This window comes from Tamandua tetradactyla, chromosome 7 (assembly GCF_023851605.1).
Source record: "Tamandua tetradactyla isolate mTamTet1 chromosome 7, mTamTet1.pri, whole genome shotgun sequence".
NCBI classification, from domain to species: domain Eukaryota; kingdom Metazoa; phylum Chordata; class Mammalia; order Pilosa; family Myrmecophagidae; genus Tamandua; species Tamandua tetradactyla.
The window spans coordinates 111,913,451-111,941,195 of record NC_135333.1 but is presented as its reverse complement, the minus strand read 5'-3'; the positions used below and the strand labels follow the sequence as shown (position 1 = coordinate 111,941,195).

Here is a 27,745-nt window from a genome sequence, read left to right as displayed (position 1 = left end):
TAATTTCATATTTTTAACTGTTGTTCTAAAGTCATTTTTCCCTGGCAGAAATAAGAAATTAGAAGTCAAACTGGATTAAAAAAACAAACTGTATGACATAATGCATTCTGTACATCTGTGTAACTAAAGTGTTGGCCCCATTGTTCTATCAGAACTGAATAAAGAAGGCTTAATTGTAACAAAAGAAGAAAGGGCGTTAAATAACACTTTAGGAGGTCTCATTTCATCCTTAAAGTGACTGCACAATTTATTCTTAAATGTCAAGACAAGGAGAAGGCAATATAATACAACTAGAGGTGACATGACAACAGAAAATATTTTCTGATGAAAGGAAGAGATCAAGAGTATCTAAGATACTCCCACAGTACCCAGCTGATTAGATATATGACTGAACTGTCAATACCTTGGCATTTAACAGCATGAAGAGTACATGGTCAGGAGTTGCCTGGGCTCGCCACTGTAAAATCTCTGCCAGAAACTGGTGCTGAAGTCAGAAAGCAGAAAAAATGGTCAGGTCAGCAATTCTTAAAACGCTGTATAATGCATCTTCCATTTGAAGTATAACTTCTGTCCTTGACTTGTTTGTAAAAAGTCAAAACTTTTAGAACACTTACCTTCCTCACTAAATCATTCTCTTCAATTTGCCCAAGATCCCTTCCTGCTGCTTGTGCTATGCGTTTTCCAGCAACCAGATTCCCAACCATCACAGAAGCAGGGCCCACACCTGTAAGTAAAAGCAAAAATCAACTCGTTGGAGATGGCAATTCAAACTTTACACCCCCCACACATTTCCAGGCTGACCCAAACTGATTCAAATGTTCATTCAACAATACTAACTGAGCACTTTTCTAGGCACCGGGAACACAGTAATATGTAAGACAAAGAAAGGCAATCAATAAGAACATATATAAATAAATAATGTCAGACAGTGGGAAGTATAAGCAGAAAATAACAAAGGGTGATAGGAGAGACAGGGAAAAGGGGGTGGTGAGGAGCAGCAGGCTACTTTAGCTTGAGTAGTAAGGGAAGGTTTTACTCAGAGGACCTCACTGTTTCCTACTATTAAATAATGTCAGTATTGGTTTTTTTTAATCAATTATAATTGACAGGTAGAGAAATTTGAATGTGGGCTGGATATTATCAGATGATAGTGTTAAATTCTTTCTTAGATTTGATTATGGCATTGTGGTCAATTAGGAAAAATTTAGGAGAATGTTTTTGTTCTTTAGAGATACATGCTGAAATACTTAGGAATGAAGTGTCATGATGTCTGCTTTCAGACATCTGCAACTGACTTTCTAAAGGTACAGTGAAAAAAATGCTAATTGGTGAATGTAGATGAAGGCGTATGGGTGAACTATTCTTTCAACTTTTCCATAGGTTTGACACTTCACAATAAAGTGAACTCTCTCTTCCCAAAGAAAAAAAAATGCTTGGGTCTGCTATCTCTTTCTTAATTGGTGACCTAAAAATTAAGACCTCATTGTATTGAGCTACAAAGATGGCTAAAAGGTAATAAGCAAAATGTATGGCCAGCTAGGCTTTGCATAACACTAAAGCTACACTTGGATAAATATTAAACATCTTTTATTGCCAAAATTTGTTGCTCCTGAACATACCGAAACAGCAAGAACAAAATCATTTACGCCATATAATCATTTTAAAAAGGGTAACTTTTTGGAAAATCTGGATTAAAATGTATATAGGAATTCTTTGTACAATTTTGCAACATTTTTCTAAGTGTAAAGTTATTTCAAAATGAAAAGCTAATAGAAAAAATCAGATAAAAAATTTAAAAAGGAAAAAGTACTCCAATACTTTACTGCAATTTTATGTAGAAAATAGTAGTTCCTTCCTAAGATATGCATAAGAAATTACAGATATATCATATTGGAGACAGCCTTTTATATAGCCAGGGACCCTGTATATTTAAGTGGGTAAGTTGCCCACCTGGATTCATGGTGAAAAATAATAAAGGAATGATATTTATAAAGTAAATTTTGCAGCACAGTCTAAAACAATAGCACAAACACTTGGGAAGGGGGGCAACATTGGAAAATCTGTACTTTTAGCATGATTTTTCTACAAACCTAAAAATTCTCTTAAAAAAAAAAACCTTCAACTTGTGCTAACAGAAAATAGCAGCAACGTCCTGAGGCTGTTTTGTGTGCTTTTCTCAGTAAGTACAGCCTATGGGTCAAAGAAAGTGAAAAATAACTGAAAGCAGTAACATCCAAGAGGCTAACTACTGACGCTTTTATGTTCTTATAAATACGCCTTCTTATTTTTCCCAGAAAACACTGTAAATTTCCTATTGCAAAGTCAACAACTCCAATATCTTTTCTCACCTTCTTTCTTAGAAACAAAACCCCCTGTTTTAAGCCAGCCATATGCCTCAAATAAATACTACATCCTTTAGTTTGGGAGAGTGATACATGCAAGAGGAAGTGAAATGTATAATTTCTAGAAAATGTTTAAAGGGGAAGGGTGTTTTCTCTTTTGCCATTTCTCCCATCTCCTATCTAGAAATGTAGAAATGACAGGTGGAGGTAGGTGACCGTAACTGGATCCTGAGGCAGTGTGCTAAGAATGGCTATGGTTGATTGTTTCATTTTCTCACACAGGCTTCCATTCCTCCCTGTCCTCATTTTGATGGCACAGCAGATATATACTTCTCTGTCCCACTGACTTTGGGCATGTTCTGACTTGTTTTGGACTATGAAATGTTAGGTACATGACAAAAACAGAAGTTTTAAATGTGTCTGGGTGTTTCAGTTTGCCTGGTTGCTTCTGCCATCTGCCTCGAGAAAAATATAGCCCAGGTAGCTGCTGGTCCTGTGATGAGACACATGGAACAGCTCTGAACCCGATTTACAGCATGGACTCAAGCCAAGCCCAAAGCCCAGTCAATCCTTGCCAAGCCTAGCAGAAACACAGCAGATCCACAGTCCAGTGAGTGAAATGTAAGTGCTTGTTATTTTAAGCCACTGGGTTTTAGGGCTATTTGTTATGTAGCTTTTCTTTAACAATAGCTTGCTAATGCTTTCTCTCAGAGCAGAGAGATAGGACGCAGGTATCATGATGACTGAAGAGCTGCCATCCTAGCCCTGGACTGCCTATCTCTGGAACTTCTCTTACCTGAGAAAGAAATGAACTCAAATCTTATTTAAGCTGCTATGTTTTTTTGATTAGTAAAACAAAGACTTCCTGATTTTGATTGGCCCTTTAGAATATTTAACATCTTTAAACTATTTTTTACTCTAATAGAAACATAAATACCATATATACTTTAGCTCCACACACAGTGATATTCAGATAAGGTTAGTTGATGGTTAGTTGACAATAACATCTAGATAAATTGTGATATGATTTCTAAGCCACCAGACTACTACAGCACAAATGTAAAGCAGAGTACATTAGCATTTTAATATCCTTATAAAAATTGTGTATATCATATTTACCTTTCAGCAAAAACCATCTTCTAGAAATATAATTAAATGCTGCACTTCCCTTTCTGATTATCTCACACTTTCATCTCCTCTTTCCAACACATTTGAAGGCTGGTGTGTATGTGTAGGGGAGGGGTGATTGGTAAAGGATAGATTCTGGCTTTCATGTATTTCCGGCATATAGGAAACTAGGAGTCTCTCCTGAGTCTTAGCTTCTCAATTAAAATGAAAAAGCAATATTGAAATTCAAAGGTTCCATGCTGGATTTGACAGATATTTAATTTGACTGATTATCAATCAATTTATCTTGTTTCCTACTCAGGTAGCCCTGTAATCTAGGCCTGTTCAGAAGTTACATAAAAAGGGGATGTTGACTACCTGCTTTTTTGTTTTCCATATAGCAATCCATATACTCTTGGTTGTCCCTTGAATTCACAGGAATATGGCAAATGGAAAGCATGTTTTCTATTTTGTGCTGTCGATCTTGTGCTTAAGTTTCTTGCTCCCTAGAGTCATGATAGGTCCATATCAGAACTCTTCCCTAGAGTCATGATTGGTCCATATCAGAACTCTAAAGCCAAAAGGGAATGAGTGACGACTCTAACTAAAAAATTACCAACAGAAAGGGACTATAGCATAGTGATTCAGAGTATGGATTTTAGAGTCACAATTAGTGTTAACGCTCAGCTATACCACCAATTAGTTTATACAACTTTGGGCATGATACTTAACTTTTCAGAACTTCGCTTTCTACATCTGGGAATAAAGGTTTAGGATCATATACGTAAAGTGCTTAGCTAGTGTTTGGAATTTAATAAACAAACTCATTAAATACCAGCCATTCTTACTGTTATCAGAACCTTCCCTCACAGGACTTGCTTTATTCTAGTGCCACAAGTGGAATTCTGGTCATCTTGATCCCATACTTCACAGCCAGGGGAAAAGGAAGCACACTACTGAGAATCACTCAGAGGAGTGAGGCAGTGGTAAACCCAAAAAAGCCCATTCTGTCCAGACTCAACCCTCCCTGCTTTGTGTCAGCTGATGCTATTTCTTGTGTTATCAGCCTTTGTAAAGCCTAATTCCTGAGAAAGAATCAAGAATCAAGAGAGCTCAGCGTCTTGAACTTACAATTTTAATGTTATGTCTTGGAAGCCAGCATATTACCTGGTTGCTTTTGCCGGGGTTTTGGTAAATTGGTCACACATGTATGTGGGCACATGAGGATATTGCAAGGATGCAGAGATCCCTCCAGAAAGAGCTGTTTCGTCTGAGATATATGGATCCCTCCTAGTGGAGTTTTGGGCAGTGTATTGGCAGGCACCAGAGCAAGACAGTAAACCCCCACTTGGTGAATGCTATCTATAGCCTAGAAAAATAAAAAGAAAAATATTCATGAGATTAATTTTACTACACTTGACATCATCTTGACATTATCCATTATTTTACTCTATGATTTTTCTTTCTCTATCCATTCTATGTCTACAGTCTGGCAGATCCCATACATGTAAAGGTACCTAACCCCTTCTTTCAGATACAGTAGAGATTAAGATTTAAATTGAGATGCAAACAAATGCAACTTATTTCTGTTTCGAAAAATATATTAAAAAAAATGTCTGAATGGGCCCCTACCACTAAGTGATTCACCATGTTACCATCCTTCTCCTCTACAAAACATCTGGGGTGAGTCCCACAGTACACCGAACGCCAGAGGCCACAGAATACCCTCAGTGCATGTTAAATAAGAGTGAACTGTGCTAGTTTCTACATTTGTTTATGCCAAGTGTTCATGTTATTGTGTTTACATAATTTTATTACACATTATATCACTGACAAAATATGAATGTAAAAAGTGAGAAAATCATGATTTGGAAAGACTCGAGTTCCTAACAAATGTTAAAATGACTTTAGTTTGAAATGCTAGTGATCAATGAAAGGGAGGGGTAAGGGGTATGGTATGTACAATTTTTTTTTCTGTTTTTGTTTTATTTCTTTTTCTGAATAGAAGCAAATGTTCGAAGAAATGATCATGATGATGAATATGCAACTATGTAATGATATTGTGAGTTACTAATTATATATGTAGAACAGAATGATCAAAATAGGAATGTTGGCATTTATTTGGTGCTTTTTTGGTATTTAAAAAAATAAAAATAAAATAAAAACAAAAATTAAAAAATAAAATTAAAAAAAATCAATACTGTAAAAGTCAGAGGCAAACAGGGTAGAAGAGCACATAAAAGGTCAAATAGCACTCAGTATGCTCAAAATTTCGGAAATCCTCCAGACGAAGCTACAGGTTCAGGGTATGGGGCCTGGGACACTGGGTCAGAGAATGCAGCCAAGAGGAAATAGGCAGCCAACTTATTAGGCCACGGACCATATCATGTCCCTCTCAATATTCAACCTGGCCCCTGTATTTAGGAGAATGTAAACTGAGCCAAACACCAGTAGTAGCCTTAAGTGCTCTTCCCAGGCTGCTCACTAACCCCCTCTTCCAATTCTTGCATGTGAAAGATGAGGGGGAAAAAGAAATCTCAGTTCTTTTGTTTAGGTTCTTTGCATCCTTCTCCTGTTATTTACACCTTCCAGAGTATTAACACCACTGAAGCACTGGCTGATACACACCAACGCAAAGGGAGCCCTTTTCTTTGAAAGTGAGGGCTATGGTATCCACTCAAGCTCTACTTGACTGCCACCTGTCTCAGGGCCTGCATGAAGGCAGGGGAAAGAAGAGCAGTTTCCACAGAGGTGCGCAATCTCACCAAGACTACACACAGCAGGAGGCAGTAAATCTCCAAAAGGAAACCAGACTACCAACAGAATGGAAAAATGGATGCTGAGCAGTCAAAGAATGGGAATGGCTAATAAATATTTTTTAAATGAAGGAAGGAACTTGCTTCACTATTCCCTAGGAACTGTGGTTCAGAGAAGGACATTATTCAACTGGAAAGCAGGCAAAACATCCAGTAATGATGTACCTTCTTTATTCTAAAGTCACCCTTCAAAAACGATTAAAATAAAGAAATAATAGGGGGAACAAAGGTTAAAATAAATTGGGTAGATAGAAATACCAGTGGTCAATGAGAGGGAGGGATAAGGGGTATGGTACATGTGAGTTTTTTCTTTCCATTTCTGGAGTGATGTAAATGTTCAAAAAAAAGATTATGGTGATGAATACACAATTATGTGTTGATATTGTGAGCCACTAATTGTATACCATGTATGGAATATCTGTATGTTAAGAATGTTTGTATGTTACATTCTACCATAAAAATATTTTTAAAAATACGCATTAAATAAAAGTTTTTTAAAAACTATTAAAAAAAAAAAAAAGAGTTCCTAAAAACTATATTGATAGGTATGGACAAATTGACTCTAAAACGGAAGGATTATGCATTCAAGTCGGCTTTCAATTATCTACATCCTGATTCCAATTTAAAGGAAGTGAAACCAGAAATCAAAGGCAATACATCTGAGAGTAGTCTGTGGAAGTAAGCAGATTTGGAACTCAAAATGGTATAGCTAAACTCACAGAAAAGGCCCTTCACTACATCAAAAGACTGCAAAATGAATGTGCATTTGTATATCATGTATTAAAATTTAATATCTGAAGAAGTTCTCATTTTTATGATTATCTGCTTCAATCAACATTTAAAATTAGTTGACCAACTATTAATACCAGTTGCAAACATAATCAGTTAAGAGGGTTCTACTGTATTGCCCCTAAGTCTTACTGGAAAGAAGATAAAGCCTTAGAAAGAAAATGTATTAACTACTGTGAGAGATGACAAGGACTGGTATTAAAACAATTGAAAAGGGCAAAGAAATAAAAGTTGAAAATCACATTCCTTTTTCAGAGAAGACTGGGAAATGTAAAGTCTGGCCGAGTTCCTGTGTTTCTGATATTTCAGAATATACAGGAAGTTAGTAATTCTATTACATGTAGCCTGTCCCCCAACTAAAAACACAACATCTGGTGAGTCATCTATTAACCAATTTTCCTTAGACGGTACTGAATTGGGCATTTAGCTTATGGTATATATAGACCTGGAATTAAACAACTCTGGGCTCTAAAACCTATGGTATCCTTTACTGCTCTACTCTGGATACAAATGCTCCAAGCTAAGAAGTTACCCAGACTGGGAAAATAATGCCTTCTTATTTCATACCTAAATCAGATCAAAATGACTTTTACAAGAAATTGGATTAGCAGGTTAGTACTACATTTAATTCTAATAGTTCCCTTCCAAAAAAAAAAGTAACAAACATGTTGGGAACTTCAGACATATTCAGTTTCTTATAACAGAAAATGTCATGTAATTCACCACAATACCCCAAGTCCATTCTGAATGAAATAAACAGGTCTTCTGTTTATTTGAAAATATAAGAGTATGAAAAATATTCTCTTTGCAGGTCAGAATCTTACCCATCATTCAGAGATCACTCCAGTCCTACCTTTCTCATAGGATTTCCTGGTTAGCATATCTTTAATAGATTCTCTTTTCTCATACTTTCTATTACAAATAGCCTATTCTAAACCAGCTGATAATTCAGAACCACAGACCTTCAGGGTAGGAAGAAATCTTTAAAGTCATCCAGCCCTGTCACCCATCTCATGCTTGCATCATTTTTACAACACTGCTATTAACTGGCAATTAATAAGTCCCAATGTCCCAAGATGAGAAGTCATAGTCATCAGGAATACTTCCAAGAACAGGTAAGTAGTTATGGCAGGGAGAGTCATGTTTTCTTTGGACCTTACATTTATCCAACAAATATTTACTGAGCCTTCTGTGACTATGGACTGGCATAGTCATCAGGCTCTGGGGATTGGACAAAAGTAACAAAGTTTTTCTGGCCCCATAAGGCTTACATTATAATGAATGTAAAAAAAAAAATTAATAAATATAAACTTAGTTATATATGGTGATAAATATGAGTAGAAAAATAAAAAGTGAGGGGACAAAGAGTAAATGAGGATGCTATTTAAGAGAGAGTGAGAGTCTCTACTCTCCTTACTGTAGGTTATGTTTATGAATATCATCACCATCAGCATTTACTGAGTACAGGCACTATTACTTTAAATAATTACCAAACTTAATCCTTCTGATAACTCTGTAAGACAGAACATTTTATCCCCACTTAATAGTCTAGGAAATAAACTCAGTAAGGTTAAATAATTTGTCTGAAGGTATATATCTGGTAAGCAGTGGAGCTAGGATTCAAAGTCAGGTCACCACGATTCTAAATGAAGATTAAGCTCTTTCATCATGCTAGCCTGTCTCTCCACTAGAAATGTATCCCTTATACTGTGCCCAGACCTTCTCGTTCCCTAATGGTTACTTTTTCTAGTGCCTCCTTCAATTGCACTGGAAAGTTCCTTCAGAGTAACAACATCTTATGTTTTCTTGGCTCCCTCACACTCTAGGCACCACTTACTGGAACGTAGTAAGACAGTAACTGTTGATGAATGGATTGATCATTGTCAAAGATATCCGACAGATGGACAGTTAAAGCTTTTATGGATAGCAGACACTCAGGTATAAAAAGGTAAAACTAATTCCTGAGGTAAGTCGATCCAATTGTTCTTGGCAATGCCACAAAAACACTATGTGGTCCACAAGTAGAAATGGTTTTATTTGATTTGTCAACAGTATCTGGATATTTGGGCAATGACTGGCAAGAAAAAAATAAGTGGCATAACTGACTCACCAAAAGAAATGCTAAGATTAGTGAAGAGGATAAGCAGTAGTTGCCACCACCCTTGATGACAAAGCCAACCCACCTGACACAGACCCCAAGGCATGCTCACCTGCAGCACGCGGCTCATCCACTGAAAACTATCTTCCTCAGAAGCATCAGGTCTTTGTTCCGCAACCACCACAATACGCTCATCATAAAATACAGACACAGAAAATACAGCAATTCTAAGAGAGATAGATCAAACACATCAGAACTATCCCTATTCCCAACCAGTCCTCTATCTATGTTTAATTGGAATTAAAGGGAGGGGATGTCCCCACCACACTACCCAGAAATTAACAGTTTAGAAAACAAAATGCCACAATCATTACCGTCCATATGAGGACTCGTTCATTCAAACAACATGCATTAAGCACCATTGTCATGAATACTGGGGACACGGTAATAAAGAAGACAAAGTCTCTGTGTTCATGGACCATTTACATGTTTGAGAGACAGAATAAATGAATAAATATATAATGTCATGGTGTAATATGCAGTAGGAAGAAAACTAAGGCAGGGCCAGGGGGTGGGGCGCTGTGCAAGGTGGCAGACTTTTAAAGGCAGGGTGGTTAGGGAGCGCCTCCCTGAGGAGCTGACACTGGAGCAGAGACCTGAATGAAGTGAGGAAGCGAGCCATGCGAAGATCTGGAGGAAGAGGTTTCCGGGCAGAAGGAACGGAAAGCGAAAAGGTTCTGAGGTAGGAACGAGCTTGGCAGGTTTGAGGAACAGCAAGAAGGCCAGTGTGCCTGGAGCAAAGTGGTGAAGCAGAGAGTGGTAGGGAGAGGTCAGATACAAGCAAGGGCAGATCACAGAGAACCTGATGGGCCAAGGGAAGGAGTATGGATTTTGTCCTGAGTGAGGTCTCCGCTCGCACGTCCCCTTACTAGGGAGGCATTCCTGGACCACCTTGTATAAATCGGTAAGCCACATCCAACCCCCCACATATTTATTCTACATAGCACTTACCATCATCTGACAAGTTATCTATTTCCCTGTTTATCTGATTACTGTCTGTTTCCCCCAATTAGAATATGAGCTTCCCAAAGGCAGAGACTTGGCCTGTTTTGTTCATGGCCACATCCTGAGCATCTATAATGGTGGCATATAGTAGCACCCAACAGATATCTGTTGAATGAAAGTATAAAAGAATGGGAAGCCACTGGAGAGTTGAATATGTCAGCCTGCCTATTTCCCTTCCTTCCATCCACACATATTTACTGAATACCTATCATACACCAGGCACAGTGCTGTGTACTGGGAATACAATTGTGATAAAAAACAGACAGGGTCTGGAGCCCCATGGAGTTTACATCTCAAAAAACTCCACATTTCAAGAACTGGTTCTTTTTTGGCTTCACTAATTTTTTTTTTTTTACTTAAAAAAAAACAATGAGCTGTTTCTTAAAGATGATTGTATGATATATAGCTTTTGAAATGTGACCGTGTGATTGTGAAAACCTTGTGTCTGATGCTCCCTTAACATTAAGGTATGGACAGATAAGTAAAACATATGGATTAAAAATAAACAAATAATAGGGGGAACAAATGTTTAAATTAAAAATATATATATGTATTGGGTAGATGGAAATACTAGTGGTCAGTGAGAAGGAGGGGTAAGGAGTACGGTATGTATGAGTTTTTTCTTTTTATTTCTTTTTCTGGAGTGATGAAAATGTTCTAAAACATGATCATGGTAATGAATATACAACTATGTAATGATACTGTGAGCCAATGATTGTACACCATGTGTGGATATTTGTATGTTAAGAATGTACGTGCTTGTATGTTGTTTTATCAACCAAAATTAAAAACAAAAAACTATGAGGTCCAGAAGGTTGTTTTGAGGATATTTATCCTGATTGTATGTACTGAACAGGACATCAATGACTGAAACATGTAGCAGATATCTTTTCCTGCACTAATATACAAAGAAAAAAGGACATCTCATTGATTTTGAGATTAGCACTTATGTGCTATGTTATTATCTGTGTTAAAATGGTATAATTTAGTTAGAAAGTAAGAGAAATAATTCTTAGATGTAAAATCCTATAGGATAGCATTGATTTGAATTAGTTTGAACATTACTAGTTCTGTTTTGAAGGCATGTATAAAGTTCAATGTTTCAGAATTTTCCTCAGTCCTCAGGAGTCAACAAATAGCAATAAACTAAAAACTGAAGTATAAGACATAGTTATAAATTAGTGTTTTAATCCTTTCAATTACAACCAAAGAATCAGACTTTTTTAAGACATATATTCAAAGCCACTTAGAAAGAACGTACAGAACAAAACTAAACCTACCCTGTAAAGATAAATTTAGAATTCATTACACGTGCTGACATTTGAACTCTGTACAACTCACCTTCCTCTATAAACTGTCTTTATTGATTCAACAGCCAATCCAGTGGCAACAATGTCATCAGCATTATGTCTTCGACCACTAACCATCAGTAATCCATCCATTTTTCCAACCACGAACACCAAACTACCCTGAAAAGTAACAATGATTTATCTTGATTTCCATGATTTAAATAGTTAACTAGGCATTTACTTCCTTCCTTGAAATAAATCTTATACAAAATATAAGAAAACAGTATTATATCTTACGGATTCTAAGACAGTGAGCGTTTCGCATCTTGACAATTCTGAAATACAGAGGCATCTTATACATCGCTTCTTGGCCTTTTGGCTATCATCAAGTGTAAAGAGGCATCTTATAAACAGCAGACATCTCACAGAATGTAAGAAGGGAATTTGTTCATATGCATTCTTTTTTTTTATTGTGAAAATAATTTATATACAAAAAAGCAATAAATTTCCAAGCACACCACAACAATTAGTTCATATCTATTATTAAGGAGGAACTTCATAAGAAAACAACTAGGGATTTCACACAAGCATACTTTATTTTCCCAATCAAGATTATCAGTTCAACTTCTGTACCTATTCAGCGGTGTACCTATTCATGGGATGAATGTTCATTCATTCAATGCTGGAATTAGGAAAAGATTAAAACTGTTAATATGAGAAAGACCATTTCACAGGTGTATAAGAAGGGTATTACTGTGTCCATCTGGCAAGATCGGAAATGGGTTAATTATTAAGGAAAAGCCTAAGGAACTTTAGGAACCTCTTTTCAGTGAGATAGCAAAGCAGCAAGAAAACATACTGTCAAAGACCTAATAGCATCACTGTATAAATATTTTTCAGTACTCTTTCAAGACCCAAGTGTGGAAGATTAACTTTTACCATTCATTCAGAATTCCTACTTTTTTTAGACCTTTTACATATATTAAATTATTGATATAATAAATGACATATGAATGTCATTCATTGATTTATTGGGCACAATGTAGTGCCACACACTAACTAGGCTAAGTAAGCAAAACGTAAACTCTATCCTCCAGAAGCTACTGATCCATTCCAGAAAAGAGTCATTTCTAACACAGCCTGAATTCTATGGTGGAATTCAGTAAAGATAATGAGGCAGTCACTGCCAGTTTCCCAATAATCTGTTTCTCCATTTCTTTAACATTAATAGAATTTGTAGTTGGTTACATGGCTGCCCAAAACAAAAACTGTATTTAGCCTCCCGTTCAGCCAGGTATGGCCACGTGACTATTTCTGAACAAGCAGACAGAAGTGGAAGTGTTGCATGGCAGCTTCAGGGAACCTTCCTTAAGAGACAGCAGGACTGTGTCCTTTCCTCTGTCCTTTTTATTGGAATGCAGATGGGATGGCTAGAGCTCCATTTTGGACCACAATAGCAGAATGCTGAGCTAAAATCTGGGTCTATAAAAATTTCTTAGAGCTGAATAAAGAAGTCAAGAGAGTATGGGTAGACTTGTTTTCTAGAAGAGTGATTATCTTAGAGATGCTACTGCTCCCATACTGTGACTAGTTGGAAAGAAATGAAAGTAGACCTTTTCTTATATTTTTTAAGTTAAGAAGAGGAGCTAGAGAAGGCAGGGTTAGAAATGAATGGAGGATGTGGGCTTAGCTAAGTCAATGACTGTTTATTACTTTATTACAAAATAAAATCCAAACTTCCCAGTATGTCATATAAGTCCCTCAAGGCTCTCTGCCTATCTTGTTGGCTCATCATGCTGTGAGCTCTCTGTGAGCAGGCTTTGTGTGTCCTAACTGTCTTTGTAATCTCAGTGCTTATAAATAACTACTGAATAACAAATTGTTTTTGTTCCAAATATTTACTATTAAACATGATACCATGTTGATAACTGCATGAAAATGTTCTGTATCCTACTTATTAGGTTTTCCTTTCTATGGAAGATCATTTTTTTTCAGCATTCTTCTAAATTATTTAAATGGTATAAAACATATTTAAACCAGCAAAAGGCAGCAATAATAAATGAAAATATACAGTTTTGAAAATAAAAATGTCTTAGATTGAAGCACTAAAATGAACTTGGATAATGGAGGCAATAAACATCAACTCATTTCATGACATTCTTATAGAAATTGCTCTAAATATAGATTAGGTGGACCTGTAACTCTCGTATTAATTAGAACTTGTTCTGTTTTATTAAGTAAAGTCTAAACATTATATCAGATATACCAAAATAAATATGAAAGCATTACTTACTGGCCCTACAAACCCCAGTAATCCTGACCGAATAAATGGCACATCCCCAACAGGAGAGCCTGCAGAATTCACTGGAATCACCTAAGACAAAAGATAGTAAAAATCTTTGCTTTTCCCTAAAAAATGTACTTCGTTTTTTAAATTCATTTTTATAAGTAACACTTGTGTGCTAAAATTTTTTTTTTTAATTTTTAATTATATTACTATAGACTTCAGTAATTCCACCCCGTTAAGCAATCATAACCATTTACAGTTAATCTCTCTTGGCTTTTTTTCTTAGATATAACTAGTAACATATTAAGAATCTTTTTAGGAAGGAATCACATTACTGTTTTTTTGCAACTTGCTTTTTTACATAATATATCTTGGATACCCTTTCCAAGTAGGTAATAATGAATGTAGCTACTTTGTACAATAGCTCTGAAATAAACCATTGCATGGGGGACAGGATAGCACAGGCCTTGGAGTAAGACATACATTCAATTTCTGGACTTTAGGCAAGTTCCTGGACCTCTCTGGGCTTCGATTTCTTCAGATATAAAAATGGAGTTCACAATGCCGCTCTCAGGTTTGTGGAAAAGATTAAGGGAATGTAAACAGATTTACAGACCTCAGCACAGAGACTGGCACAGTCAGTACTCAGGAAATGATTAACTATTAAAATGTAACCAATCTTTTATGACTGGATGTGACCACTCGAATTTTTCACCATTATATGCTAATGAATACCACTGTGTATATTTTTGTATATTTGTACAAACAGCGCATGCCTTTTCAAATTTAATGGGCTGTGCTACGAAATTGTTGTATCTATTTTCACTCCACCAATACCTTATTAGAATGCCTATTTTCCCCTGACTATGTTGTTATCAATTTTTCCAAGACAAGAAAGTGAAGCAATGAGAGATTAGTTTGCCCCAAAACAAACAGCTAGCAAGTGATGGTCATAGCAAATTAGCTTTCATATGTGTTACAAAATCTTTTCTTCCCCTCCAGTAGTTTATTTTTACAACACACCAAATTCATTAACAGATCTTTTGCCCTAGTGAAATACTGACCATATAGGAAAAGTCTCTCAGGGTTTAAATAATGAGTATGTACTAAGAAAAATACTAGAAACTTCAATCTATAAAACCAAGGAGGTAGTTTCCCCCTTTTTTTAGTTAGGATTTTTATTCTACTCCACTTGAGATTTAAAAATTTATTCATCACTCAACCTAGCAGTTTGGTGTGAAGTCCAAGAATTCTGGTTAGGAAAGGAAACGAAATAAAGTCTTAACAGTATTTTTAAACACTGCTTGAGGAATTTGTTTTTAGTAAGGAAAATGGAAGCCAGGGCAATGAAGAAGAATTACAGGAACTTGAAACACATTACAAGTATACTGGAGAGTACTTAAAAATAAGAGAAATAGGTGGCCCTGAGATTTAATTAGTAAAATCTATATACACAACAGAGACGATATTTTCTCCTGTGAAAGTAAATCAACAGGCTAGCAGTAAATATATGCTTAAAAATTTATCAACATCTGCTGCTATTAGGGTGATAGGGACACAATCTTTTGATGGTAGATCAAGAATGCAGTAGTAATAATGATATTAATAAAATAGGCAATTAATAATTATTACACCATTGTAAGTTGTATAAACATAAAGATGATAGTTAGTTAAGGAGTTCTTAACCTTTTTCAGCCACCACACCATTCAGAGAGGTAACACTTTTCCACAAGTTACATCTACCATTAAATAATTACATGCATTGATTTAAAATGGGATGGAAGATATATGTGCCCTGACATACTGAGAATCATTAGTCTACATTATAGAAAAAGGATGTTCGAACTGAAAATTGGCAGTGCTCTTATGAACCTGTGGTGATTTGGAGATATGTACCCCAGAGAAACATTTAAGAAATGTTCTTAAATTTAATCCATTCCTGTGGGTGTGAACTCCAGTAAACAGGACCTTTTGATGAGGTTGCTTCAGTTAAGGTGTGGCCCAGATGAATCAGATAATCTTATTACTGAAGGACTTATAAGTGAAAGCCAGAGTGAGAAAATCACAGGGACTGCCAGAAGCTGGACGTCAATGGAACCCAGAAGAGAAAGGAGAAGTCAGGAGACATTGCCATGTGTATTGCCAGGTAACAGAAAAGCCAAGGACTAAGGGTCCCCTGCAGCTACTCCAAACCCCACAGTTTTCTGAGAGAAAGCATCACCTTGATGACACCTTGATTTTGGACTTTTCCTAAACTGCAAACTGTGAGTCAACAGATTCCCATTGCTTAAGCCAACCCATTGCATGTTATCTGTTTTAACAGAAAGGAAACTAAAACAACCTATATCTAGTGTGAAGGGGATATGGCGTATAAAATAAATTCTCTGGTCCCTTTAGAGGATACCCTGGGGCAGGGTAATTTCAATTATGAAGTGTAGAATTAATTACCCCTGTTCTGATTTTCAGGCTTACTAGGCAAACATCTCATTACAATTTGGCTTCCCCGGCAAAACTGCCTGCAGAAAAGAATCTGCTAGTCTAGCTACAAAGTGCCAATTGTACCAGCATATCAGCTTTATGAGGGTTTTGTTGTTTTGTTTCCTGATAGACACCAATCATCTAGAATAGTGCCAGACATAGAAGATGTTCAATAAATAAGCACCTTCTTATTTATTTCATGAATGAAATAATGAATGTGAGTGATCTGAGCACTGTAACATGACAGTTTTACATTCTTAATTAGTAACCTGGAATGCTGTTTTATATATCAGTCTTTAGAGCACAATAAACTAGAGTCTATTCTTGAGAAGATGGATCCATTCTTCCTGTACTATCAACATTAAGTTTTTGATTTTATTAAGCTCAAACCATGGCAAATTCATGAGTGAATTCCACTTTGCAATGTCTCCTTCCTTTATTTAACAGACACTTAAACAACAGCTCTTCCTGTGTGCCAGGTACTGTTTTAAACACTTTATAAACATTAACCCATTTAGTCTTCACAACAATCATTATAATCCCAACTTTACAGACAGGGAAGTAGGGGCACAGAGAGGTCAAGCAACTCATCTAAGGTCAGCTATGGTGGCAGAGTAAGGACTGGAACCTGGACAGTCTAACTATAAAGAACACACTCTCAACCACTACATTATGCTATTTCCCATCAGCCAGCTCATCTGTCTTAGCTGACACTGTGATCTCACAAAATTTTCCTCATGAAATTTCAATATCATATACCTCAAAAGTATTTTTTGTCACACCAGTAAGCCCAAAGTACATCATGCCTCCTGTTCTGGAGCTAACACAGATTTCTCCAATTTCATCTGTTTTGCAGAGCTGGGGAGGTCCATCTGGTTTCACAATGCACATCATCCCTAATGCACAGAAAACACGGTTAAGGGACAGCTTCACTCTTCCGAACTCAGGAAAGTTTCATTTATTCACATTCACTGAGTGGCATTAAGTAAGAATATTAAACAGGAATAATAAAAATAGACCTAAAACTATATATAGGTAAATTTGACATTTTAATCTTTTAGCCCTAATGATAAATAATTTTTAAAATTCAGCAACTATAACAGGTAACAGATACAGACCAAAGCTTTAAGGAGAGTGACATATTAAAAACAACAGCAAGGTCCAAAGAAACAGGCTAGGTTTTGCCTCTAGGTGGAGCAAGTATAAACACTCATGGAAGCAGAATGCTCTTTCTGCCAGTCCGAACTGGCTGGCAATTACAGTGAAAATGAAATAGCTTTAGTATTATTCAGAACTTAGTTTTTCATGTAATGATCTTGAAGTGTTCACAATTAACAAATCATACAATACTGGTAGAAGATAAGCATAATTATAACCACTTAACTGTTAGAGAGGCTTTGAGAAATTAAGTATATTTAGGATTCCTGGTTTTGGATCTTCTACTGTAACAGGCTCTACTATCTGATGACAAATCTTTATGAAACACTGAATGGTGCACTCCGAACTCACCACCAGGCATCACATGTCCCACATCTTGGACTGTCAGTGCTGAATTTTTATCTTCAGTATTGACCCGTATTACCCCATAGCTCAATCCATTCATTGAGAGAATAGCTCTTCCTGGCAAAGGGGCCCCTGGAACTCCAGGTCTGAAAAGAAAACAAACACATCAAGTTTGGCAAATTAAATAGTAAGAGAAGAGTACAAATGTGTAGTAAAACAAATTTCCTCTGGTTACCATACAAAAAAAAAAAAAAAAGAAGAAGAAAACTATGCATTTTCTCTATGAAAAATATGCTAAGTTAATCAAATGCATGTGCAAAGTATGGTCAAGTTTCATTCTGGTAAAAAAATAAATTTTAATCAATTATTAAGAATATCTTGGTCTTTGGTATACTATAAATGTAGTTTTCTTACTGAAGCTACAATCAAGACTAGCCTATATCTATTCTTTTTTGCTTTTTAAATGTTATTTACTATAAAATATAACATATATATATACACACACAAAGAAAAGAAAGAAAAAGCAACAATTTTCAAAGTACATTTCAAAAACAGTTAAAGAATAGATTTCAGAGTTTGTTATGGATTACCATTCTACTATTTCAGATATTTCTTTCTAGCTGCTCCAAAACACCAGAGACTAGAAGTATCAATCAATATAGTGATTTAGCAGTCATACTCTTTTGTTAAATCTTATTTTCTCTGTTATAACTCCTCCTTCTCCTCTGATCCTTCTCCCAGTTTACAGGGATCTTTAGGCAATACCCATTCTGAGTTTTTCATGTGAGAAGGGGTGTCGACAATAAAGGATAGGGGGATGTAATTAGCTGATAATCTTGGAGAGGTTGGTCACTCTGAGTTTTAGGATTTATCTGGCCTAGGAATCCCCTGGAAATGATAGGGTCCAGGAAAGCAAACAGTATATGAGACTTGAGCCTCTTTTAGCCCTAAGTACTCCTAAGAGTTAACAGGAGTGATGCTGTTTGGGGTTTGGCAAACCATGGCAATCAGCACTATCTAACTGGAGCTTGCATAAGTGTAGTAAATAGTAAGAGAAGAGTACAAATGTGTAGTAAAACAAATTTCCTCTGGTTACCATACAAAAAAAAAAAAAGAAGAAGAAAACTATGCCAAACTTGAATAGCCTCTTGACTCTATTTGATCTCTCTTAGCCATTGATGCATTATTTCATCACATTTATTTTCCTTCTTTTGGTCAGGAAGGTATCATCTATCCCAGGGTGCCAGGGCCAGACTAATCTGTGGGATTCATGCCCCGCTTTGTCAAACAGATTTTCACCCTTGAATGTCATGTCTCATGCAGGGGGGAGGGCAATGATTATCTTTGCAGAGTTGGGCTTACAGAGAAAGAGGCCACATCTGAGCAATAAAAGAGGCTCCCTGGAAGCAACTCTTAGGAGGCCTCGTTATAGGTAGTCTTAGCTTCTAACACTACAGAAATAAGTTTAATAAAGGCAAGCCTGAAAATCAAGGTCTTGGCATATTTTCTTGGGAGTCCTCAGTGGTTGAGAGGGTACCCTGGAGTTACCCAGATGGGAATGTTTAATAGTTCCATATAAGTTAAAAAATAAAGGCAGTGCAACAGTAGCTCAGTAGCAGAATTCTCGCCTGCTGTGTCAGAGAGCTGGGTTCAATTACCGGAGCGTGCCTATGCCAAAAAATAAAAAATAAGGCATGGGAGGGAGTATTGGTAGAGTCCTTTGAGGATCTGAAGGGAAAAAAAAAATATATATATATATATACACGTTCTGGAAAGGCTGGCCCCTCTCAGTTTCAGGACTTATCTGGCCTAGGAACCCATCTGGAGGCTGCAGGTTTTGGGGAAGTAATCATAGTGCATGGAACCTATGTAGAATCTCAGATAATGCCCTAGGTGTTCTTTAGGGTTTGGAGGAATGGTTGGGGTTTGGCAAACCATGATAAGTAGCACTGTACAGCTGAAGCTTGCATAAGAGTAGTATGAGAGTTTGAAATGATTTATGTACCCTAGAAAAGCCATATTTTAATCCTAAATAATCTCACAGGACCAAGAGTTTCTTCTAATCCTATTCAGCACAATAGGTTGGGAACTTGATTAGGTTATTTCCACAGAGATGTGACTCAATCAATTGTGGGTATTAAAATTAATTAGATGGAGACGTGCCTCCACCCATTCTACGTAGGTCTTGATTAGTTTACTGGAATCCTATAAAAGGGGAAATTTTGGAGAATGAAGAGAGATCCACAGAACCATGGCAGAGCCACGAGGCCAAGAGTCCACCAGCCAGAGACCTTCGGAGATGAAGAAGGACAACGCCCCTGGGGAGCTTCATGAAGCAAAACGTCTGGAGAGGAAACCAGACGTCGCCAGCTGAGAGAGCAACCCTGAAACTCACTGCCCTTACTGAACTAAGGTATCTTTCCCTGGATGCCTTAGAGTGGACATTTCTATAGACTTGCCTTAACTGGGACATTTCCACGGCCTAATAACTGTAAACTTACAATTTATTAAATTCCCCTTTTTAAAAGCCATTCCATTTCTGGTATATCATATTCTGGCAGCAAGCAAACTAAAACAAGTAGCCTCCAGGGTAACCTGTCAACTCTATGTGAACTCCCTCAATGACTGATACCTTACTTGTTACAATTCTTTTCCACTCTTGAGTCAGGAAGGCATTATCACTCCCACGGTGCAAAAGCCAGGCTCATCCCTGGGAGTCATATCCTATGTTGCCAGGGAGACTTTCACTCCTGGATGTCATGACCTAATTAGGGGGGCGGGTAATGATTTCACTTGCAGAGTTGGGTTTAGAGAAAGGCCACATTTGAGCAACAAAAGAGGTCCTCTGGAAGTAACTCTTAGGCATAATTATAGATATCAGGCTAAGTTTCTCCGCTACATAAATAAGTTTCACAAGAGCAAGCCTCAGGATCAAGGGCTTGGCCTACTGACTTGGAGATCCCTAATGTCTGAGACAGTATTGTGTTTCCCCAGTGGTAAACTTTAATACTTCCATATTTTTTCTCCAATCCACCAATGGACTTTGCCAATACTTTATAATTATCTGCTCAACATACTCTGGGATGTATCCAGGCATTACTAAGCTATACAGAATTACAAGCTCTCATTCCCATTCTGGTCTCCCTGCGTTTGCATTCTACCAATACCTTTTAATTTTCAACCTACCACACAGTCTGAGATGTACTTGGGTATTACATATTCTTAATACATATATAGTTTGAAGAGTAAAACACAGTAAAATAATTCATTAACAGGAGATGAAAATAATTAAAGTAAATGTTCAGTTTACCAGTTACTATTTAGGAAACAGTGGGGAAAATAAATAAGTTGCTTCAAACTACAAAGTAACTTTCACTTTTCAGGCTCTGAGGCAGAAAATTAGTTAGCATCTCCTCATTTCCTGGTAAATACTGCACATTTCATCAAAGTTGTAACAAACATCAAGGGCATCTGACAGCCTGCAGAATACCTGCGGATTGCTACGGTCATGGCTTCAGCAGACGTAGCACAGGGACAGATGGCCTCAGGTTTCAGTCCATGGCTCTGGAACAGACTCAGGAAGGCATCACAGGATGATACGGACCCTGAGGAGTTGGAAATCATCAATGTAAAAGCTGAAATTGTGATTTTCATTACTGCAGGAAACTGGTAAATAGTAGAAAACTGATATATTTGTTTCTCATGAGAACTTTCATTGTACATCATAAATTCCATACAAATATTTTATTGTGCCTGTGAGAGGGTTTGATATACTTTAAGGACAAATTAATGCTCATCTAGCTCATGAAAAGTTATTGACACAATTTGAAGTTACAACTTGGAATAAGAGGCTGCTCCTACCAAACCAACATATCAAAATCAGAGACAACATGCAACCGGTTTCTAATTTAGCTACTCTTCCTGAACCTTTATAGCCAGTGCAACACAACACTGCCTTAGCACCATACCTAAGTGTTATTCTCTGACTTTTTCCTTATTAAGGCCAACTGCACGTCTGTGTTTTAAATCAGAATGATCACTGTGACTACTGATAAAAATCCATTTATGACAAGCCAGCATAGTATCTGAGGCTTTCCTAGAGTCTACTGTGTGGAAAGCTCAGGATTTTTGTGCTTGTGGGAAAAAGCAGATAACATAGTAGATCTCTAGAAGCTTTTGCAAACTCCTGTGATTTGCTGCTAGGGAGAAATTACATAAAGTCCAGGCACTTGGTTACACTGAGCCATTCATATTGCTCCTTTATCTGAGGATACACTTAGTTACATGACAGAAAAAGGATACAAGGAAGAGTGGTTTTAAAAGTTAAGGATCTATCAAATGGTGAATGGATAATTAATATGTAATATATTCACACAATGGACTATTATTTGGCTATAAAAAGGAATGAAGTTCCAATACATGCTACTATATGAATGAACACTGAAAACATGCTAAGGCAAATAAACCAATCACAGATTATTTTATTCTATTTCTATAAAATGTTCAGAATAAACAAATCTATACAGACAGAAAATGGATTGGTGGTTGCCTAGAGCTAGGGGAGAGTAGAAGAAAAAATGGGGCATGACCTCTAATGAGTATAGCGTTTCTTTATGGGCTGATGAAATGCTGTAAAGTAGATCATGGTGATAGTTGTACTGCTCTGTGAATTTACAAAAAAAACCAAAAACACTGAATTCCATACTCTAAATAGGTGAATTTTATGATATATTAATTATATCTCTTAAAAGATTTTTTTTTTTAAAGCTTATAGAAAGGGAAAAAGCAAAACAAAACAAAATAGGAAAGGGTATTTACAGGACCCACACTAGAAATACTCACAGGGATTGGCTCCATCAGTCACAATTAACATTCGGAGCGAATTCAAGCTCACATCTCTCTGGTCCCGATGTGCCATCATAGCCCAGTGCAAGTCGCGGCATTTTACTAAAGCTACTTTGGCTATAAATTCAAAAGGGATAAGGTCAGCACACACACACACACACACACACACGCTAAATTTAGTGGATAGTTAATATACTGTAATAACAATATTTTTACATAATTTAGGGATCATGACTTTCACTTAGCGAAAATAAAAAAGGTTTCAAATAAATTGTGCCAGGTGCTCAGAGGTAAAAAGCATCATATTTTGGTGACTAGCTGGATATACATCTGTTTGCTCACTGAAGCCTCTAAGCAGACCACAGTATCACAATCAAGGAATGTGGACACCAAAGCAACAGAATAAATCTAATTCAGGACTCAGATTCAGGAGAATTCATCTCAAGAAAGGACATCAAGTCAGATGAAATATAAAACATAACTAATTTTACAATAATCGAATTCTACAATTTGTTAAGCCATCACAACACTGAAATGTGTCTCCAGAAGAGCAACTTTAAAATCCCTGAAATCTTAATTTGAAAAGTCACATAATTAAAACTTAAGGGCTATGTGTGACTACCTTTGTGGGCATGAACTCGCTGGACCCACGAGAGAGGACAGGTCTTCATAACAGAATAGGGGACACTAATTGTATGCATCTTATTCATTACATTCTGAAAAGCAAAAAAACAGATAAAAAGTAATCAATATCTAATAAATATTTAGCATTTTTAAGTTGGAACTTTGTTTATATAAACAAATTTTAATTATACAAGTCATACTCAAATACATGCTCTTTGAAAGAAATGTAAAACTTCAGCTATAAGTCCGAAGTCTTCTTTGATGCCTACTCCCAAATCTGGTTCACTCCGTTGCTCTTTTTTTTTTTTTTTTTAACATGGGCAGGCACCAGGAATTGAACCCGGGTCTCTGCCATGGCAGGCAAGAACTCTGCCTGCTGAGCCACCGTGGCCTGGCCAACTCCTTCGAGAGGTAATCACTGTTTTAAATATGGTATGTATCCTTCCATTCTTTTCTTTGGATATTTACATATGTGTTTGTCCTCACAGAGATACAGAATATTGTTAATATAAAAGGCATCATACTATATATATACACATATACTGCAACTTGCTGTTCTTTTTTTCACTTTACAAATTGTTTTAGAGCTAAATCTGCACTTCAGTGCACAGAGATCTACATAATTACTTTTGAACTGCTGGACAGTATTTCGTAATACTGAGTCATGGGGGTTGAATCACGTACTCCATAAAAGGCATATCCAAGTCCCATAACCTGGCGCTATGGGTATGAATCCATTTGTAAACAGAATTTCTGAAGATGCTATTAGTTAAGGTATGTCTAAACTGAATGAGGGTGGATCTTAATTCAATAATGGCTGACATTCTTCACAGCAAAGGAAACTGGAAACAGAAAGAGAAACCACAGGGAACCACTCAGAAGCTGGAAGTCAATGGAACTAGGAAGAAAAAGAAGATGCTATCATGGACACTGCCATGTGACAGAAAAGGCAAGGAACCCCAAGACTGCCAGCCAGTGAGAAAATACCAGTCCCAGGAGACAGAAAGCCTTCTAGACTATGAAATTGTGAGCCAATACATTTCTGTTGTTAAGCCAACCCACCATACAGTATTTGCTTTAGCAGCTATGAAACTAATTCGTATGCCTTTACCACAATTTATTTAGGCATTCCTTTATGGTTGACAACTTTTTGTTATTCAAAACAATGATGCAGGTGGGCCACAGTGGCTCAGTGGCAGAGTCCTTGCCTGCCATGCTGGAGACCTAGGTTCACTTCCTAGTGCCTGCCCATACAAAAGAAAAAAAATAAATAAAAACAATGATGCAATGAATATCATTGTACTCATTTCCCTGGAAGCTAATGCAAGTGTTTCTCTAGAAAGTGGTATATGCTTTCAAATTTTAACGGACACTGCCAAACTGTGCTCCCATCCAATGAGTACTTTCATTATGTTTACGCTTGTTATATACTACAAAGGTTGGTTATTACAAAGCAAGAAATCAATGTTTCTAACTTCTTCTGCAGGAAGTCCTGCCCAGACTCTTAGGTGTTTGGGTAGTGTGCTGGTTTGAAGTGATGTATGTACTCTAGAAAAGCCATGTTTTAATCCTAATCCCATTTTGAAAAGGCAGCCATTTCTTCTAATCCCTACTCAGTATCGTACGTTTGAAACATTAATTAGATCATCTCCCCGGAGATGTGATTTAATCAAGAGTGGTTGTTAAGCTGGATTAGGTGACGACATGTCTCCACCCATTTGGGTGGGTCTTGATTCATTTCTGAAGTCCTATAAAAGAGGAAACATTTTGGAGAATGAGAGATTCAGAGACAGCAAAGCAGAATGACACAGACATGAGAAGCAGAGTCCATCAGCCAGTGACCTCTGAAGATGAAGAAGGAAAATGTCTCCCAGGGAGTTTCATGAAACAGGAAGCCAGGGGAGGAAGCTAGCAGATGACGCCGTGCTTGCCCTTTCAGATGAGAGAGAAACCCTGACTGTGTTCACCATGTGCCTTTCCAGATCAGAGAGAAAATGTGACTGTGTTCACCATGTGACTTCCCACTTGAGAGAGAAACCCTGAACTTCACTGGCCTTCTTGAACCAAGGTATTTTTTCCTGGATGCCTTTGATTGGACATTTGTATAGACTCGTTTTAATTGGGACATATTTTCGGCCTTAGAACTGTAAAATAGAAACTTATTAAATTCCCCTTTTTGAAAGCCATTCTGTTTCTGGTATATTGCATTCCAGCAGCTAGCAAACTAGGACACATTTTGGTACTGGAGACTGGGGTGCTGCTATGGTTTGCAAATACCAAACATGTTGGAACGGCTTTTTAAATGGATAAGGGGAAGTTTCTGGAAGAGTTGTGAGAAGCCTGATACAGAGAGCCTAGAATGCTTTGAAGAGACTGTTGGTAGAAATATCAACTCTAAAGATACTTCTGACCAGGTTCTAGACAGAAATGAGGCATGTGCTATCGCAGACTGAAAAGAAGGCAATTCTTGTTTGAAAACAGCAGATAATCTGGCAAAATTGACTAGTGGTTTTGGCTGGAAGGCTGATTTTAAAAGCCTTGAACTCAGATATTTAGCAGAAGAGATTGCCATATTAAATATGGAAAGTGCAGCCTGGTTTCTCCCCACAGCTTATAGTGAAATGTGACAGGAGAGAGCTAAGCTGAAAACTGACCTCTTGGGTACAAAGAAACCAGAAACTGATGTTTGGAAAATTCTGGGCTTCCAGGAAGGGAGACCCCAGAGAACAGTGCTCCATGTGAGGATTTGGCCAGATGGGGAACCAGTCAGCCATTTCAGAGAAAGCCAGGATAAGACATGGAATTATTCAGCAAGGATGTAGAAACTCCTTATGTCTGATGGGTATGATCCAAGGCTACTGCATAGAAAGCCAGATGAGAGTGCTGTGGGACCTGTATAAACCTGTATGTGCCAGTCTGGACTGGGGGGTTCAGAGAAGGGACACATTAGAGGAAAAATAGCTTCAGAGGCAAAACCATGGAGGCTGAGGTCTGACATCAAGATGCCTTGGGCCAGGAGAGCGGACCCACCCAAGCCCGTAGAGAGGGTGAGTTCGTTGCAAAGGCAGGGGATGGGCCTTCCACCTCGTTGCAGTGGAAGAGTCATGCCACCTCAGGCCTTGGAGAGGGTGAAGCACACTCCTTGGGGTTTGGGGAGAGCCTGGCTGCCACCACATGAATGTGTGCCCAGTATGGGAGAGAATTAGGGTGCAGCCCTGATGCTCGGAGAGGGTGGAGCCGAGAAAAAGGTGGTCTCCTCAATGTCCCCCAAGGTTGCATTCGAAGAGAGGTAGCTCTGCATAGGCCTTTAGAAAGGGTGGGACTGTCACTTTCAGAAGCCCCAAAGACAAATAATTCTCAGACTTTGAAATCTAATGGACTTTGCCATGTGGATTTTCGAAACTTTATGGCTCCAGTGACCCCTGTGTTCTTTCCTCCCTATGGGAATGCATATATATATATATCCCATGACTGTTCCTCCTTTGCATGTTGGCAGCAAATAACTTGCTATGAGTTTTCAAACGTCCAGAGCAAGCGAAGAAAATTTTGATTTAGGACTGTTCATGCCTTTAACTAACTTTGATGAGATTTTGTACTGATTTTAATCTTGTATTAATCTTGTATTTGAAATGTTACTGGAATGGTTTAAGATTCTCTGATACTATTATGGAATGAATATATTTTGTATATGGGGAAAACATGTCTATTTTTAGGGTCCAGAGGGTGGAATGTGCTGGTTTGTAATGATGTATGTACCCTAGAAAAACCATGTTTTAATCCTAATTCCATTTTGTAAAGACAGTCGTTTCTTCTAATCCCTATTCAGTATTGTGTGCTTGAAACTGTAATTAGATCATCTCCCCAGAGATGTGATTTAATCAAGAGTGGTTGTTAAGCTAGATTAGGTAGAGGCGTGTCTCCATCCACTTGGGTGGGTCTTGATTAGTTTCTAAAGTCCTATAAAAGAGGAAACATTTTGGAGAGAGATTGAGAGAGAGCAGAGCAGAACGACATAGCCACAAGGAGCAGAGTCCACCAGCCTTTGGAGATGAAGAAGGAAAATGTCTCTCAGGGAGCTTCATGAAACAGGAAGCCAGGAGAAGAAGCTAGCAGATGACGCTGGGCTTGCCATGTGCCCTTCCAGATGAGAGAAACCCTGACCGTGTTCACCATGTGCCTTTCCAGATGAGAGAGAAAATATGACTGTGTTCACCATGTGACTTCCCACTTGAGAAAGAAACCCTGAACTTCATCGGCCTTCTTGAACCAAGGTATCTTTCCCTGGATGCCTTTGATTGGACATTTGTATAGACTCATTTTAATTGGGACATATTTTCGGCCTTAGAACTGTAAACTAGCAACTTATTAAATTCCCCTTTTTAAAAGCCATTTTGTTTCTGGTATATAGCATTCCTGCAGCTAGCAAACTAGAACAGGTATGTAAAGCTGAGTGAGCTGAGGAATCATGTAAATTAGTATCTTTCTTGCAACCTAAAAAAAAA

The 27,745-nt window shown here is 37.5% G+C and overlaps 1 protein-coding gene and 1 long non-coding RNA gene across 5 annotated transcripts in view; one reads left to right on the top strand and one right to left on the bottom strand.

Annotated features, from left to right (window-relative positions):
• DIP2B (disco interacting protein 2 homolog B) overlaps window positions 1-27,745 on the bottom strand; it is a 340,427-nt gene that overhangs the window by 46,316 nt on the left and 266,366 nt on the right. For both annotated transcript variants that reach the window (XM_077170884.1, XM_077170885.1), the window contains 11 exons: window positions 23,242-23,335; window positions 22,617-22,736; window positions 21,265-21,379; window positions 17,781-17,920; window positions 17,031-17,167; window positions 13,800-13,880; window positions 11,559-11,686; window positions 9,265-9,379; window positions 4,617-4,818; window positions 615-724; window positions 404-484 (listed from right to left, as the gene is read on the bottom strand). In XM_077170884.1, coding sequence (XP_077026999.1) covers window positions 404-484; window positions 615-724; window positions 4,617-4,818; window positions 9,265-9,379; window positions 11,559-11,686; window positions 13,800-13,880; window positions 17,031-17,167; window positions 17,781-17,920; window positions 21,265-21,379; window positions 22,617-22,736; window positions 23,242-23,335 — 1,323 coding nt within the window. The remainder of the gene's footprint in view (window positions 1-403; window positions 485-614; window positions 725-4,616; window positions 4,819-9,264; window positions 9,380-11,558; window positions 11,687-13,799; window positions 13,881-17,030; window positions 17,168-17,780; window positions 17,921-21,264; window positions 21,380-22,616; window positions 22,737-23,241; window positions 23,336-27,745) is intronic.
• LOC143691818 (uncharacterized) lies at window positions 9,727-27,625 on the top strand. Of its 3 annotated transcripts, XR_013179712.1 has the most exons (4): window positions 9,727-10,116; window positions 23,568-23,675; window positions 24,077-24,269; window positions 25,226-27,625. It is a non-coding gene; the product is annotated as an uncharacterized LOC143691818 (long non-coding RNA). The 3 variants fall into 3 exon arrangements; XR_013179711.1 differs by having other exon boundaries at window positions 9,727-9,894; window positions 24,077-27,625; XR_013179710.1 differs by having other exon boundaries at window positions 24,077-27,625.